At 45.1% G+C, this 15,394-nt stretch overlaps 1 protein-coding gene across 1 annotated transcript in view; it reads right to left on the minus strand.

The window, feature by feature from the left end:
- The window catches only part of wnt5b (wingless-type MMTV integration site family, member 5b), a 75,762-nt gene that overhangs the window by 9,116 nt on the left and 51,252 nt on the right, over window positions 1–15,394 (minus strand). Inside the window, exons 2-3 of the mRNA XM_061251136.1 lie at window positions 2,085–2,236; window positions 1,022–1,269 (exon numbers count right to left, since the gene is read on the minus strand). Coding sequence (XP_061107120.1) covers window positions 1,022–1,269; window positions 2,085–2,236 — 400 coding nt within the window. The remainder of the gene's footprint in view (window positions 1–1,021; window positions 1,270–2,084; window positions 2,237–15,394) is intronic.

The following is a 15,394-nucleotide window of genomic DNA, read 5'->3' on the forward strand; positions in this document are numbered from 1 at the left end:
TTTGTTTTGAGTTGAATAAGACATCTGGAATGAAGAAGCCATAGTTTATAAATACTTTCCCTTATAGACCGATTCGCTTCCCCAAAGGATTTCACCCCTGGGCACCATCGTCTGGGTAGTAGCCTATTATATAATTGTGTTCAGCTTCATTATTCGGTGTTGTCACATTGTGATTAGATGCCGATTAGGCTACTTATAAAGGTGTAAGTCTGAAGACTAAACGACTCATGTCCGACTTGTCTTGATTGAAATTATGTATAATATTGCTTAGAGGCGACCGTCCAGTATCACCCGAAGTCGGGAAAACACACATGAAACGTCATCTCACTCAGTTACACGCTCATAAAATGCGCACTGGTTACATATTCTGCCAGCGCGTCTGCGCTCTAAGGGCATTTTATTGGCCATTGGACCGAGACTTCAAATAGAGCCCCGGATCTCCCGACTTCGTGTCATCGTATAATTGCATTTCAAAAGGGGCTGCAGACAATGGCGGGCTAACACCTCAATATAAACCTAGCGATTGACTGCAAATAACTCCATTGCTATTTAGAGCGAGGAAGGAGGGGGTCGCTTGGTTCGCCAACCTCATCCGCATTGGACTTAAAGACACCTTACACCTTGTTTCCCTGCCGAACGGAACTAACACCCAGCTGTTGAAAGCTAAGACTTTTTGTCGATGGTTTATCAAGGTCGACAGAAGCACTTACAGCATTTCCACAATAATACTGTCTCAACCTCTGACTGCTCAATCCAAGTAATGCATAACTTATACAGTCAATAAAGAGGTCGAAATATCTTAAATAAAACATTTCAGTAGTTATTCTGTGAATAATAAATGGGCTATATATTGAAAACAGATAATGTTAAATTGGCTCCAGTGAATGTGTTCATGTTGCTAATTGAGAACAACGCAAGGTAAAATCAATGGGGAAATTAATAAAAATAAACATAAATCATTGCAGACATATGTGGCTAAATATCAATAAATGAACGACATAATAAACGGTGGGCTATTTACCTATCTGCATAACTCGTCCAAACACGGACGTGTTGTCCACTGTACTGCAGTTCCATCGCCTCTGTTTGAACTGGTACTGACATTCCTTAATGCCGGTCTTGGCCCCCTCGCCTATGTACACCATATGGTCCTGATACAGCTGGCACAGTTTTCTCTGTCCTTGGGAAAGTCCGCTCAACTGACTACAGAGCGGTTGAGCGCCGATGATGTACATCTCCGGCCTCTGAATAGGGTTCATTGCTAAAGACCTGCAAAATAAAAGTGAGAGAGAGAGATATATATATATGTGTTTTTCGGCATGGGGCGCAGCAACAGACACACGTGGGAACAACAAAACAACACTGTGTTTGGGTCCAATTTGTTTTCATGAAAAATGTCACCTCATGTTATTGAATAAGCATGGACAATATTGCAAAAAATTGTCGTCTAAATGTAACTGAGACCATATTTATATAAGTTTTAATAAGCTGGAGGTAAGGTAGCCTACATAAATACCGACTTGAAATACAAGGCAAATCTCAAGGAATAGAACTTGGAAACGTTCAAAGTTACCACTTGAATAAATATGAGTACTGTATCGTATGACGATGGGTCTGTGTGATTTGCAATTTCCGCTTTAATAAATTAATTAGTACATTAAACAATCTTCCTAGGGCAATTGAGTGAAGTGCACATTTTAGGATTGAACATCAAGAGGACTAAATGTATTGCAATATTATATAACTAGTCGAAGCAGCCACTTAAAACAAAAAGAAAAAACGAAGTGTATAAAAATGTGTGTTTTTGTTGGACGTTAATTTTGTCCTTCAAAATCCTGACCATTTGTGCTCAGGGGCCGCAAGGTAAATATTTTGATAAACCCTAACATTTGTCTTCGGCTTTTCGGTTACATCGTGCGCCTCGATACGCTCACAGCTGCAATACGTCACTTAGTCGTACCTGCAAAGTTTATGTCAGCACGGCTAACCCTCGCGTATGAACAACTCAGGACAAGGCATGTTTTAAGCAACCGATTAACCTGGCGTTCAGTTATGTAAAGTGTACAAAGGAGTTGTTCACTTACCACCAAGAGTTCGCATCCACCAGCAATTGCGAGCTACAGGCAATGAGAGCGACGACCAATAGTAAGTGTATCCCCACACTGGTACACCGGCCCTGGGTCATCCTGGTATTCATGTCCCCTTGTACCAGAGATAAAAATGTAGCAGTCCTCTTCTGGAACCGCCAGAGAAAAAAAAAGACAAAAATGTAATTTTCCTTTTTTTGTTGTTGTTAAAAATCACTTAGAAACTAAGAAACATTGGCTCCATGCTAGCAGGATGAGAGGTTTTAATAGTTTGTCTCAGCTTTCACTGGTTTTGCACTTAAAATCAGGTTAACGCGTGCCAGTCTGTACAGTAAGTCTTAATTCCACCGAGAGGCCCAACAAGTGCTGTCTAAAAAAGAGTCCAAGTCAGAGAAACGTAAATTCAGATAAATAAATAAAAAAAAATAAAAAAAAAACGTTCATCATATGTGGTTATGAGCCAGTCCTGAAATTAAGGAAATATTCTGATATGTTCCATGAGCAACAGATGACAAAAAAAAACTAGTAATCGTCCTGAAAAGTAAATCAACTATCACATATTCCGTACAGCCGTCCTTCTCCCTGCTGTCTCTGATCACTTTGTCAATTACACTCCCGATATCCTCAACTCGCTCTCTTTTCTCAACTCTCCCTTCCTTCTCCTCCCTCCCCTTGCCCCCTTTTTTCTCTGGATAAAATGGTCAATGGGAGGGACAATGGCGAAGAACACGAACCGTCTCTGTCATTTCACAAAGCATGGGACCACCGGAGTGTTAAGAAAACACTGGAAAAAACACCAAATGGGCAGAGACAGTGGCCCGTTATAACGTTTGCAACAGGGCCAAGGGAAGCAAACTTGTTGTCACCAATCATGGATTTGTTCCCTGGACTTTTTGGAGAAGCCGCAAGCGCGCGCGCGCACCCACACACACACACACACACACACACACAGGGTTAAGAAACATAGGGTTGCAATCGTATATTTCTTTTTTTATTTTTTATTTTTTTTATTTGCCGTCATTGAGTGTCACTGTAAATGTGAATGTAGCCAGAACTTTCATAGTGTTCGATATTGAGCATGTTCTGATGCGCAGAACACCCCCCCCCCCCACTTCCCACTTGCAGTCATTTTATTACATATTATATTTTAATATGGAGGAGGGAGTGCTGGTTTTGTTTTCGCTCTAGAAATGCTTAGGCAACAATAGATAAGTCTTGTCATATTGAGAATTGAGAGAGAGAGAGAGAGAGAGAGAGAGAGAGAGAGAGAGAGAGAGAGAGAGAGAGAGAGAGAGAGAGAGAGAGAGAGAGAGAGAGAGTTTTAGATAACAATGGAACTAACGATTTGGAAAATTTCCGTATTCTGTCCAGTATTCCCAGTTCATGTGCGCATAATCCTTTTTAGAGCCACTAGAATGATTTGTTTGAATGAACCTGAGTGCTTTGTGAAAACGATAATCTTAGTTATGAAAAGCACTACCACTTTATTTAAAACCGCCACGAAAGCTGTCTATGCAATGTTATTGCCCACAAAAGAGAAAAAGAGAATAAATCTTCAAATTATTATTTCTAAGATTAGAGGGTGGATTTCTAAATTAATACACATTACATTTGCCTGCTTTCTTTGGTAACAAAACTACGAAAATGTCAAATTCACTTGTGGTTTATTTATTTTTTATTTCTTTATTTTCCAAATGTCTTCTAAATTGTAGGCAAATGCTTTAAGTTAGGCTTGGTTGTACCGGCCGTGGAAGCAGACTGCGCTCATCATATCACACGTCAAAACTGTTTTTATCAGCTTCAATCATTTCAAGACGTGACGGTACACTCAGGTAGGCGGCTAATTTCCCGTCTTTAATATTCTTTTCACCGCGGTCTGCGGGCAGGTCAGGGTAGTGGCTAATTAGTAAGAGACGCCACTCGATTTCCGAACGGCGTCTGCATGATAAAGCGCGCGCTGGAAGGCAGCCTTTCATCCTCCGTAATCCACACACCCTTCAAAGCACTGATCTGTTTTAACGCGGGAGTCGTCGCCAGTACAGCTTTTAAATACGCTGGATACACCGCTATGTCCGATGTCCATCACTGTGTTATGCATTACGAGTAATGTTACCCGCAGAAGAAGCCACGTTGTCTTTAACATGCGTATTTTCTGGTGAATTGCATTACAATGCCTCCCAAAAGCATGGGAACGGTAGAGTGATATTTGTTATTTTCGTCATATACTTAAGGCATTAGGATTTCAGATCACAAAAGATGAAATTAACAAAATGACAATCAATCAGCATATTTTCATTGTATTTAGGCTATGTGTTATGTTACTAAATTAACTAATGACTGGCAGATGTCCCTCAGGAGTTTCCTTGCATGGATTGTTCAGATAAAAAAGAGCAGTGAGGATTGGATTTAGCCTTTGTTCTCATCTGTATAGTTTACACTTGGAGGTGCACACCATCATGAAGGCCAGAGGACTAACGATGGCTGATTGGCTGAAAAACAAGTAATCTGTAAAATGAGAAGAATTCACTAAGGATAGTACAGAAACCGTAGAATATAAATACTCCTGTTTTGAAAGTCTTAAAAAAAGAAAGAAGCCCCTGGTCGCCTCAGGAAATTAACTCCGCACAGGTTGGCCAAAGAACCGCAGCTGATGACAAATGGATACTAAGAGCTGCGAAGAAAAACCCTAAAACAATGGGCAGTGATATCTGCGGAGAGCAGGGGGGTGAAGCCACCGTACGCAGGAGACTCTGAGAGCAGAACTACAGAATGCCACACTGCAGGATGCAGACCTCTCATCAACAGCAAGAAATGAAAGGCCAGATGAGAATTCGCCAAAGAATACAGAGACAAACCAGAAAAGTTCTGGAACATGGTTTTATGGACATATGACACGAAAATGAACCCCCTCTGTTGAGGAGGGAGGTGGTGGAGGAGGCAGTGTCATGGCTTGGGTGTGTGTGGCCACTTCTGGAACAGGCTCACGTGTCTTTATTTGATGATGGTGCGGCCTGTAGCGTAGTGGTTAAGGTAAAGGACTGGGACACGCAAGGTCGGTGGTTCTAATCCCGGTGTGGCCACAATAAAAAAATCCTCACAGCCGTTGGGCCCTTGAGCAAGGCCCTTAACCCTGCATTGCAATCGAGCAAGCGTTTCACTTGCCGTAGAGGACACTGAAGACAGAAACCTCACGCAACTAAGATCAGCTGAAGGCACCTGGAAAAGCATTTCCAAAGAAGATGCCAAACAGCTAGTGATCTCAATTGGGTTGTAGACTTCATACCAGTTATTTCATTTAAGGGCTCTGCAACCAAGTGTTGGACTTTATTGCTTTGATTTACTCTGTTAACTTACTTTTGCACAGTTGAGAATGGGGGTGGCCAACACAAAAACAGCTGTTTCTGTAAAATGGTAAAAACACATACATATCTTTTCATCCAAAATGCAAATGCCTTAAGTATGTAGCAAAAGCAACACATTTCACACTGCTATTCAAATACTTTTGGAGGACAGTACATATTGAGTGAATCTGCCAAAGATATTCTTGGCAAGTTTGAGGTTAAATACTTTGGCCCCTGGGCTCAAAATGAGGCTTTATTAGCATGGGAACGTGTGTTGCCAAAGCAAATGACACAAATATGAGAATAATAAAGACTAATATGAATATCTATAACCCTTGGGACCGTGTCTTCATATGCAGTAGGCCTGTAACTACATCTGATACTTTACAGTAGGCTGCATGAGGACACGCTAATATCAACAGGAGAAAGAGACGGCCGTGCTTCTAGGTCTTGAGGCCGCAGTGCTGAACCACACATTTTAACAGTAATTCAGATTATTCCTTTACCTACATTACATTACATTACATTAATGGCATTTGGCAGACGCTTTTATCCAAAGCCACTTACAGTTGATTAGACTAAGCAGGAGACAATCCTCCCCTGGAGCAATGGAGGGTTAAGGGCCTTGCTCAAGTCCAACGGCTGTGTGGATCTTATTGTGGCTACACCGAGGATCGAACCACCGACCTTGCGGGTCCCAGTCATGTAGCTTAACCATTACCTAACCAAACTACCCCAGCAAACAATGAAGAGTCAATATTCCTAAACATTTAACTTGACATTTTGTTCTATTTTACTCCCTGATCACACCAAAAAAAAGTATGAAGTTGTTTTTAATGGGCATATCCAGTCCCACCCAAATTTGGAATGTCTAATTTGCTAATAATGTACAAGCGTGTTCATATACAGTATGGCCCCTGGGGAGGAGACCCAATCACATGCACAAGAGCAAGTCACAGGCAGCTGGGCGACCAACAGGGGTCGCTCGAGCAATGGACACTGCTATACCCATGACTGAATGTCTCCCATATGTCACTTGGGCGACCCAAAGCCAGCCCCGCAGGGGTGCTGCCGGCTGCAGTCAGCACTGGCACAGGTTCTGTCCCAGTGTGTGGTGCTCATCCACGCGCTGCAAGCGCTGTCAGCTACCCAGAGTTCGAAAGCGAACCCACCTTCGCTTTCGAACTTCACACGTGATCATCATTTCCATGTAAATAAATGTGATAATAACAATTATCCAAATAAATGATGTGGCCTAATGCTACCATTTGATTCTGACATAGGGAAGTCTTCCTCAAATTAAAAGACATGCAGGGTGACTCTTTAGTGGGACTGTCCTAGTCCCAATCGGATTTTTGTTCTGGAGTAAAAGCTTCGGGAAGGTCATTTAACTAGCCTCGTTGTTGGTAGGTTCCTGAAAATTACTCGGCTATTGCACATTCCAAGGAGGTATCGACCGTCCAAGGACACGCACTGCCCTCTTGCGGCATAATGATGCACACATTCTGTTGAACTAATGTTTCTAAAGTAGGCGATGTACCTGGAAAACACATGTAGCCTTTTCGTGACACGCTATATCTCTACTCGTGCTTCAATAGAAAACAGGTATCTAAAATAAAATCGAACTAGTGTCACGACATAGAGTAAAACAAATATATTAAAACTGATATTTTATGAATAACATAAAGGAGCGATTGAAAACTCAAGGAACACGGACAACGTCGCAGTAGAGCCATTGCGCAAAACACAAAGCAATGCCGTGAAACAGCCAATATCCCGAAAATCAAAATCCTTTATTTACCAATTACTTATGTACAAATGACAGCCAAACAAATAACAAACTGTGCTTAAAAGTGAAAGGCCTACGTTGTAGATTCATAGTTTACTCTCAATTCCGATTATTTTGATGTTTCAGTTTTGTGGCAAATAGCTTTAAAAAGTAGCGTACCCATAATAGACCTTATAAGTCATACTGATAAACGTTTCACGAATGTGAAAATATTGACATAAAAACATAGCTACGTCAGCGTCGATGTACAAATAAATAGATGTGGTTCACTTGGTAAACACAAGGGGGCTCACTCTAGCAAGTAATCGCAGCCTCTAGTCCGGAAATTATTTTCTCTGGAGTTCGATGCAATAACTGTGAAACCAAGAGCAATGTCTGAAATACACGCGTATGCCATTACCCATTCGTTTTTAACATTAACGTTATTGTTCGAGTAGCCCTTTGTGTCAAAATAAATTGGGAAAATACCCAATTTCGCCATAAAACATTTACATAACTGTTCTTTAAAATGCCGATGCATAAAAAATAAAAAAATGATATTCAATCTTCAGGGGAAGAAATTATACACTTAATCTTCAAAGGGCTGATCAAGACATTCCTTGGATAAAATACAGAAAACAAGCCTAATCTACCCATCCAAAAATCCACATCAACTAGACGGTCTCCAAATTTCTCTGACATACTGGAAAATGCAAATCTATAAAAGTAGTCTCTAAAAATATGCGTCTGAAACCCGTTAATTCTGTCGCGTGACGTTGCGTACGCCTCAGCTACTTGCGGGGCGAGGAGAGAGTTAAGGTACCTCTGCCCTTGCGGTGGCCTGAGGCCAAAAACCGAACAATGCCTCCTCAAAGTGCCCTTAGAAGGACATTGTAGCATTGCCTTCCTATACATTTCTATGGTACTTTTATAGTAATGTAGGTCAGAACTTTTTTTTGGGGTGGGTGGGGGGGTGAAGCCATGAATCTGAATGATGCATGGAATCTGAGCACCCCTGTGCCCGTTTCCCACTTGCCCTCAGAATGTTGGGCCCCGCTGAGAAACAGAGCCGTAGAACCACAGCCGTTAGGTTTCCTCCCTTTTCTTTTTTTTTTTTTATGGTCGGAGACAGACATTTCCCATGAGACCATGGAGACAGAAGCGGCTCCGACCGTAGCCTACTAGCCTCAGAATGTGGCCAGTCTAATTTTACTTAATAAATAAAACACAGGCTGAACAAGATGCCCTGGGCTCTCTCACAAGTCAGTCTCACTTAGCAGCTGTGCGCTAGGCTTCCTGCTGAAGGCAGCCTTGCATGCAGGCCTGGCACACGACTGGTGAGGCGGGCGATGATGTCACAAAAGGAGGGTAAGTTCTGGTGTGACTCACCCGGGCTAAGAGGGCCTGCTAAATATGTAAATCGAACCGCACCTGAGAACGTCAAGGAAGAAAGACAAAAGCCTCAAAAGCGCGAGGGCTCCTTTTCAGTTCGGATCAGAACGTGCGTAATTACCATACGGGAGAGGAAAAACGGGCTACAAAGACAGCTGTGTGCCCCCCCCCCACCTTCACACTCGCACGGGCGAAAATACGACAGAAAGCTGTAAACATCTGCGTGTGATCCTCCTAGCGAACTGGATTTACAGTTACCGTGGTCGCTAATGTTCACAGGTACACCCCCCCCCCCTACTGCCACTCTTAAACCCTGTCCTGCAAAAAGTGGGGGCAAAAAGTCCAGGATAGGCAGCTGTTGAGGGGGCCATGGGGGGGGGGGGTGGGGGTGTTGGCCAGCTGTATGTCCCAGGGTGCATTGCGGCAGGCGCTGGGAGATCAATGGGAAGGCAGCTCTGACAGATCTCTGTGGTGAGGTGTCTGAGCGAACGCCTGCTGTATATCATTAAGTCTGCGTCTGCTCTGACTGCTGCCTGCGACTAACCCAGATAGCAGCCAGACTCCCAAATCAAAGACATGTGGGCTGCACATAGCTCTCGCTCTCTCCTTCTCTGCCTCTCTTTCCCTTCTCTTCCTCCTCTCCTTCCCCTGCATTCTCTCTTTCTCTCTGTCACACACCGTCTCCGCGTTGTTCTCTCTCTTGGCGTGACACGGGGCTCCGCGCGTTCTTCCTCCCCACGGGCTCCTCTTCCTCTCCCTCGCCTCCTCACCCAATCCCTGACCTCCCCCTCCCTCTTCCTGCTCTCACTTTCTAACACCTCGCTCCTTCCTTATGACTCTGCCTCTCCCTTCTTCCACCGCCCTTCTCTTCCCCACCCATCCTTCCTCAGCCCCTCCCTCCCTCCCTCTTAACCCCCCCTCCCTCTTTCAGTCTCGCCCTCTCTCTATCCCTCCCTTCCTCTGTCAGCCTCTCCCTCCCTCCCTCCCTCCCTCCCTGGCAGGGGATGACTCAGAGAGACAGAACTAGCTGTGAAGTAGTGAGGGAGAGAGAGAGCCACTCGTCCCCTTCCCCGTACGGTTTCTCCGGCGACCGAACAGGAGCGTAAACAGGAGGACTGGCGCTGAATCAGGTGCTCCTCCGTTACGGCGATGTATTGCCAGTGCGTTTTTAAAAAGCCCCTCTGGGTCCATTTGTACACTGTAAATAGTCTGACGCTGCTTGGAAGAAGGGGACCAAGACACATAAAAAAGTGCTACACGGCGATAGAGTCCCTTTAGAGTTCAGAGACCAGAAGTGCTTCATCCACGGAGAAAGGGGTTCATGGTCTGGACCTGTAACAGGATGAAGTTTCCCTTGTGGGGACATAACACCCCTCCATTGCCATTGCTCCTGAAAGTGATGATTTTAGTGTGCAATGAAAAGGATGATGATCTGACCGCGCAGGCCTTCACCCCTGACACCCGTGTGATCGGAACGTTGTCATTCCGGCTGTAAAGTCGCGCTTGGGAGCGACTATATTTCCTCGTCGCTTACTTTTCACCGTGCACCCGAGATCCCGTCGGAGGGAAGCATAAGTTATTTTGACCTGAATAAAAGATACCGTGCCAGACTTTTGAGGGACAGAATGGCACATTCTCGGCACTGTGCCTCTGGACCAGCAGGCCCTCAGAGACACGGTGTAACCAACCCGGCCTCGTTAATGGAGCGCTGGTCCTGAGGGACGCTGGGTGTAACGTGACCCAGACACTGCAGCTAAAGAGATCACAGAGCTGCAGGCCAGGCCAGGCCGGTCTGGGATACAGGGAATTTTACAATCACTCGGTCATTCACTCACTCACTCACTCACACACTCACTCACTCACTCACTCACTCACTCACACATTCACTCACTCACTCACTCACACATTCACTCACTCACTCACTCACTCACTCACTCACACATTCACTCACTCACTCACTCACTCACTCACTCGGTCATTCACTCACTCACTCACACATTCACTCACTCACTCACTCACTCACACATTCACTCACTCACACACTCACTCACCCACACATTCACTCACACATTCACTCACACACTCACTCACTCACTCACTCACTCACTCACACATTCACTCACTCACTCACTCACACATTCACTCCGTCATTCACTCACTCACCCACACATTCACTCACTCACACATTCACTCACTCACACATTCACTCACTCACTCACACATTCACTCACTCACTCACACATTCACTCACTCACTCACTCACACATTCACTCACTCACTCACTCACACATTCACTCACTCACACATTCACTCACACATTCACTCACTCACACATTCACTCACTCACCCACAAATGCAAGCACTCACCCACACCTACCAAAATTTCACTCTAGCCCACTGGATTACACTACACTCACACACTCAAAATGACAAGACACATTCACATATACAGTTTCACATTCAATTCACATTTGCTCTACAATTGCCCCTTCCTTCAGTCCCCTACTGAAAATGGCATGCAGACAAAGAAGCACACACAGAAAACACAAGGCTCCCAATCAAGTAACACATCAATACAGAATGGCACACAGACACACAAACACATCCAGGCAGTCTTACAGTGCGATACGAGGTGGCACATTTGCTCGCCCACAGCCACTACAGTATGTTCCTTTCAGGACATATAGGTCAACCTGATTGGATCTGTACAGCGGTAACAGAGAATGAGCTTCTCAATCTACCCTTTATTTCCTTTCCAAGCTGCACTCCCCTCCCATAGCTGGGCAATAGAGGGGGGGGGGGGGGGGCGTCTCTCCTAGGCAGCCAGTGGAGGAGGCAGCAGGACTGGGCATGCTGCCCGAACTGCCCCTGGCACCCAGCGCTGGCTGCCCATCAGTCCCCCAGCCTGCCCCAAGCTCCAGTCCCCCTTTCAGCTGCGCCCCACTGTCTCCAGATTACACCCCCCACCCCCGCCCCCGCCCAGGGGGTCTGCAGGGCTCATGTCACCCTGAGACCACTGAACAGTTCTGGACCGGAGACAAGACCGCAGGAGCAAAGGAAACATCAAAGGTTAGTTCCACAATGGAAAAGCAAAAATAATGGGGAAAAACCTACTTTAGCTAGGGAATACACACACACACACACACACACACACAAACAACCCATACACATACACACACACACAGATACACACACAAACACCGCTCCCCTTCAAACACACACACACACACACAATCACACAGCTCCCCTTCAAACACACACACACACACAAACACACAGCTCCCCTTCAAACACACACACACCCACACAATCACACAGCTCCCCTTCAAACACACACACACACACACACACACACACAAACAAACAGACACACAACACAAACACACAGCCTCCCCTCAAACACACACCATAGTGTTGGGAGGGGTTAGGATCTGCAGGAGGATTCTCTGTTGGCCTGGCCTGATTAACACTTCCTGGAACACTGCACGATTCCACCCTGGATTGAATAACCTGACCCGTATCGGAGACACTGCTAACTTTCTCTGAAGAAAGACTGGAAGAGGGAGCGATCGAGGGAGAGAGAGAAGCCCCACAGGAATGTTGGGAGGGCAGAGCTCAGTATTGAACCAGTTTAACAAAAAACACAAAAGGCCTCCGCCCAATTTAATTTCGTACTTTGTTTGCGAACGCTGCTATTTACGTTTAGTCATTTTTTTTCCCAAGCATTATGCCTGCTTGTAATGTTTAATTCAAATGCAAACAATGTATTCCAGCAAGGATATATCAATTATTTAGATTATCATTACTCTGATTGAGAGCTGTATGGAGGCTTGTGGCTCCGTCACCAGCAGCGCTGTCTCTGGATCCCAGCAGCAGCAACTGCAGGCCTGCTTTTTTCTCTCTATCCCTCCTCTCTTGTGAAGAATTGTGATGCTTAAAGAAGATATTTCTTGACAGCTCCAAAGATGCTTCAACCCAAAATAAACCAGCACACACACACACACACACACATGCAAACAGATTTTTATATATGCCTACATACATACTCAAATGCAGAGGAAATGTAGAGAAACGCGCAGGCACACACGTGAGTAAAATGGCAGTTAATCTTTAGTTACTAGTAACACACCCTCGCTCCACTCCAGGGTCATGGGTTCAAAGGGCAGATTTCATGCTGCAAGCAGAGATGAGCGACTCCGGGAACAGAACATGCCCTTCCTCGAGCCACACGACTCCTCTCACTAACGTCATTAAGGGACGGAGTTATTAGATTAATCGGGATTAGCCCAAACATCACCGGCCCAGATGGAGCAGTCAAACAGGGAACCCTGCAAACCCTGAGAAAGTCTCTGTCACGCAGATAGTCTGACCAACACAGACACCGGAACACACACAGCCGCGCAGATAACACACCTAGAAAAACACACGAGCAAGGAACAACATTCACCGAGAACTGGGAACAGGAGCACTTGAAGACGCTGACCATTAACTCAAAAATATTTTAAAAAACGGAATAAAAACATAACTGAGAGAAAAGCCACCAGCACAGTCTGTCAGAGACTCGGAGAGTACAAGCTGAGCTAACTGGGGCAGGGAATCTGACTGGTGTTTTTGGGAGTGAGGGAGGGGGAGAGAGAGGGAGAGGCAAGGCTCCTGTCGGGCGAGCGAGGCGGAGTGCCAGTCGACGCTCCGGGCTGGAGCCAGTGCTGGGCGTAACCGTGGCCACGGGAGGGCATTGGGTGAGCTGCTCACAGGCTTATTTTTCACAGCTCGCCTGCCCTTGAATTCTCCACTTATTTGCAGAGTTCACTTTCCAAAGCCTTCCGGCCTACCTACTCCTCTAGGCCCAGGTCCTTTACCATGTTCTCTCTCTCTCTTTCTGTATGTCTATCTCTGTATCTCTCCGACTCTCCCTATTGCTCTCTACCTGTTTGTCACGCTCAGTAGTCGGGCCCAACAGAGGATAGCTTCAACAAGCTTTTACACCTTTCAAGTGACTGACCATTACTCATAATTATATACCCACCCACCATTGAGCACGTAAACCACTCACTCTGCCTCGCTGTGTTTGCATGCTGTGTGTGTGTGTGTGTGTGTGTGTGTGTGTGTGTGTGTATGTATGTGTGTGTGTGTGTCTAAATCACTTGAATTAATCACAAATGAAGTGCAGGTACTGTAGTGTCCCCCCTGGCTGATGAGACACCGCAGGGTTATGGCCAGTGTTTCATGTTGAAATCGTTCCCTGAGAGGGCCTCTTTTGGCCGGCACAGTGCTGACTGTCTGCCACACTCCTGGGCACAGGTGCACTCAGCGGCCTCCCACGGGCTGTCTCTCCCCTGAGATACCACCAGCTTCAGGCCAGGGTCCGGGTTCTTACAGTAAATCACCTCAGAGTGAGAATACTGATCTAGGATCAGTTTTGCATTTTGGCTCATAATGGATAAGGTAAGGAGTGGGCTTGGCAATCCTGACCCCAGATCAGTACTCCACAGTTCATAGGAATACATTTCCTTTTCTGATGCACCTAATCTGAAATACAACACACCGAGTGATCCACATAGCAAACACTGGTCACTGATCAAATATTTAACATTTTAATATAGATCATCAGGGACTTTCAGAAACAGTAGTGAGACCTTCCTGTTCATTCTTAATTGAGTGAAAGGATAAAATCATATTTAAGTAGCCAAAGCATGTGTATTACCGGGAAGGATTAGCGCCCCTCTATGATCCTAGGCACACACATTTTAGGATTTAAGCCAGGGTTGAAACAGTAGAATGTTGTTCGGAAGGGGACTGTCGCAAAAGTATGATTTTAGAATACAAATTCACACTTCTTGGAAGTGCTTATTAATTATTAATTTAGGGGAGACAAGTGGATAATTTGCAGGTGTGTCTCAGAAGGTCAGCAAGAGGTTTGGATGCTCTTCCGCACGCTCCCCATATGCACACCAGTCATTTACCACAGTATTCCCAAAACACACAAATGATATTTCTTACAGTATTCCCCATACACACAGTGGACATTTCCAACAGTATTCCCCAAACACACAGCATATATTTCCGACAGTATTCCCAAAAGACACAAACGATACTTCTTGCAGTATTCCCCATACACACAGAGGATATTTCCTACAGTATTTCCCAAACACACAGAGGATATTTCCCACAGTATTCCCCAAACACACAGCATATATTTCCTACAGTATTCCCAAAACACACAAACAATATTTCCTACAGTATTTCCCATATGCACAGAGGATATTTCCCACAGTATTCCCCATACACACGGAGGATATTTCCTACAGTATTCCGCATATGCACACCACTTTTTTCCTACAGTATTCCTGACATGCACAGCACTTCTTTACATGAGTGTGGTAATTTAACGAGCACATGAGCTCCTTCCCGGTGATTCCCACATAGGGTCCCACCGGGGCTGTGTCTCCACTTGATTTGTTATATATGGGGATTTCATGTGGGTCACCCTGGTACCCACATCAGATGGATATAACCTGTGTATCACCACAGCTCTGTGTCCACTGCAGCAAGCCACAATATCTCATCCTTTATGTACGAGAGAATCCAGATTAAAAAAATAACTATGGAACTCCCCCCCTCAAAAAAAAAAGACAGTAGATGTTTTAATCTGCCTACAATGTAAGGCATGTGCTTTCAGCAGCAAGCTGACACACACACACACATACCATACGCATATGCAGCACATCTCCTAGGAAACCAAACCCAGGAGCACACAGTTATCAGCACAGCTCCGCGGCATGCAATTATCCAATTATCACCCTCTC

The sequence above is a fragment of the Conger conger genome, chromosome 8 (genome assembly GCF_963514075.1).
Source record: "Conger conger chromosome 8, fConCon1.1, whole genome shotgun sequence".
NCBI lineage: Eukaryota > Metazoa > Chordata > Actinopteri > Anguilliformes > Congridae > Conger > Conger conger.